Here is a 2,617-nt window from a genome sequence, read left to right on the forward strand (position 1 = left end):
CAGTTCAGTGCTTGTGTCAGAAAAATTCTAACTTTAAAGCCATTTGGGATGTTTCCTCCCAGTCTGAAGCAGTGGATGGATGGTGTTTGCTCAAAAGAGTTTAGGACTCTGTTTCCCACTTACTGTAGTCATTAGAGAATGCCCTCATTTGGTGAATTGGAGACCATAGCAAAGCCATGCTTCTTTGTCCATCCATCCATCCATCCATCTTCTAATGCCTAGTCCTTGTCGGGGTCGCGGCCAGTGCCTATTTCCGGCAGTCAATGGGCAAGAGGCGGGGTACACCCTTGGACAGGTCTCCAGTCTGTAACAGAGCAACACAGAGACACACAGCCATGCACACACACACTCTCACCTAAGGACAATTAGAGCCAATTAACCTAACAGTCATGTGTTTGGACTGTGGGAAGAAGCCAGGAGAGAACCCATGCATGCACAGGGAGAACATGCAAACTACATGCAGAAACACCCCGGCCTGGGAATCAAACTCAGAGCCTTCTTGCAGCAAAGCAGCTGTGCTACTGTACCGCCGTGCAGCCAGAATGTCAGTTTACTTAATGAGGACATCAGACAGAGACCCAGCAGGGAACAGATTTGATGTTGGTCCTCTTGTTGAAGCCTGCATCCGGATGAAGTAATCTTTTGATTATTTCCACTTCATCACATGTGGATATACTAACAGAAGTCAAGGGGTGTAAAGCGATGCCAGCCTTTCTTCTGGAACAAGCTTCAAATGTTGAGCTTTGTTTGCAAACTCCAGGGAGTTATTTATGTGTTTACACAAAGCCACCCTAAAATACCAGCCAGGTGCTCCGCAGTGTTTTATGTTTCAAAATTTATGAGGCTGATGATAGGTCTGAGTGATGTTGCTTTTTTGTGAATTTTGGGAAGTCCATAAATGAGGTGTGTATTCCCCTAGGCGCAATCAAGGAGCATTTAACTGTTTTGTCCCCTACAAGTTCCTGCAAGTAAGTGTTGGTTGGGTTCCTCTTCATTCTCAGATGTTGTGCAGTAGCTCTGTTAAAGCAGGTGTTTTTCTTTGTATTATGTACTGTTGTGAAGCTCAGTGCACCTTGTCAGTTGTATAGATTTTTTTTCCTAATTGATTTATATTATAATTGTTCTTTACTCTTGTGTGCCATTGGAAGGGGGTGGTTTGTCACTATGGATGATTGCTGTTACCATCATTCCAAGTTCTCCTTATTTCTGTCAGGTTGTTTCTAATAGCAGCTTCCATGGTAATATTTAGTTCCACAGCTGTGATTTTTGTGAAGAAATAGCAAATGTTCGACTTTTTGGCAACATGTCCTTTTGTGGTTATAGTAATCTTCTGTCCAACAGGCATCGAAACAACTGCCTTTGTCATGATGGGTTTCAGAAAAGCCCAGTATGCAGAACACCACGGAAACGGATGAAAAGTTTAACAAGTTTTATTGATCACAAGCACATGGAATAAACACAGGAACTGNATACACTGCTGATCAGTACGACAGAAGATCTTCATCACCTCATCATGATTGGAGCAGATGTTCTCCTGGAGCTTCTTAGAGGGGTCCACCAGTTTGTGCTTCTTTAATGGTGGAGCATTGTAGTGAGGTTTCAGATGGCCTTTACAATAAGATGCCAAACAGACCAGACAGGACTTAACAGCCTTCAGTTTACTCTCAGTGCAGACGTCACAGGCCACATCTTCAGGTCCAGCATGGCAGTCATCAACAGGAGTAAGGTCTGCCCTCTTCAGATCTTCCACTAAAGCAGACAACACAAAGTTTTTCTGAAGAGCAGGCCGTGTTATAAAAGTCTTCCTGCACTGAGGGCAGCTGTAGATCCTCCGCAGATCATCTTCTCCATCCCAGTGGTTCTTAATGCATTTCATGCAGTAGCTGTGTCCACAGGGAATAGTCATTGGATCCTTCAGTAGATCCAAACAGATGGAGCAGGAGATTTTTTCCGCTTTCAATTTGGTTATTCTCTGAGCCATTTTACCTTTTTGTAACACTGACTGTCAGATCATAAAGGTGTGTTTTTATAGTAAATCTCTGGAACAACTCCTTTGTAGATCTATGAGAAAGAACAGAAAAAACATGTATGTAAATAAAATAAAAAAAAGTTTACTTTTAATTTAATGGGTTAACATTTATAAAATTATTTAACATTATGAATTGCATCAGATTAATAGTAAATGGGGATTTTATGCTACAATGGGTCACAATTAATACACAGATGTTCTAAAAATAAGTTTAAAATAAAACAACAAACCCACTGAACTTTGTTTTCCAGGTTTGAAACATCTTCAAACTTGGAAACAAAGTCCAATAGTTGGGAATAATTAAAGTGGTAAACACTGTATAACAGTGTTTGGTTGTAAATAGGGTTATACAGGAAGGAGAAACTCTAATTTAATGCTCTTTTAATGTTCTTAGAAATAGTTTGAATGCCATCAATAAGTACCAATTACTCATGGCGTGATTTTTCCTCTCCTTGGGGAGAGAATTCTGCAGAGCAGCAGCTGGATGATGAATTTAATCTATACTATAATACACGCTAGATTAAAAATGATCAGTCAGGGATCTAGAAAATAATAATAATTGTATGCGCACCGTGTAAATATTACAAT

At 40.5% G+C, this 2,617-nt stretch overlaps 1 protein-coding gene across 1 annotated transcript; it reads right to left on the reverse strand.

Moving 5' to 3' along the window:
* Positions 1-218: 218 nt before the first annotated feature.
* Positions 219-2,057, reverse strand: LOC107104586 (E3 ubiquitin/ISG15 ligase TRIM25-like). The gene is made up of 2 exons (XM_015404622.1): positions 1,459-2,057; positions 219-247 (listed from the first exon to the last, which is right to left on the reverse strand). Exons 1-2 carry the CDS (start codon positions 1,979-1,981, stop codon positions 219-221), a joined length of 552 nt encoding a protein of 183 aa, XP_015260108.1. The 5' UTR covers positions 1,982-2,057.
* Positions 2,058-2,617: the final 560 nt, after the last annotated feature.

Source organism: Cyprinodon variegatus, unplaced genomic scaffold, assembly GCF_000732505.1.
Source record: "Cyprinodon variegatus isolate N-32 unplaced genomic scaffold, C_variegatus-1.0 Scaffold1809, whole genome shotgun sequence".
Lineage (NCBI taxonomy): Eukaryota > Metazoa > Chordata > Actinopteri > Cyprinodontiformes > Cyprinodontidae > Cyprinodon > Cyprinodon variegatus.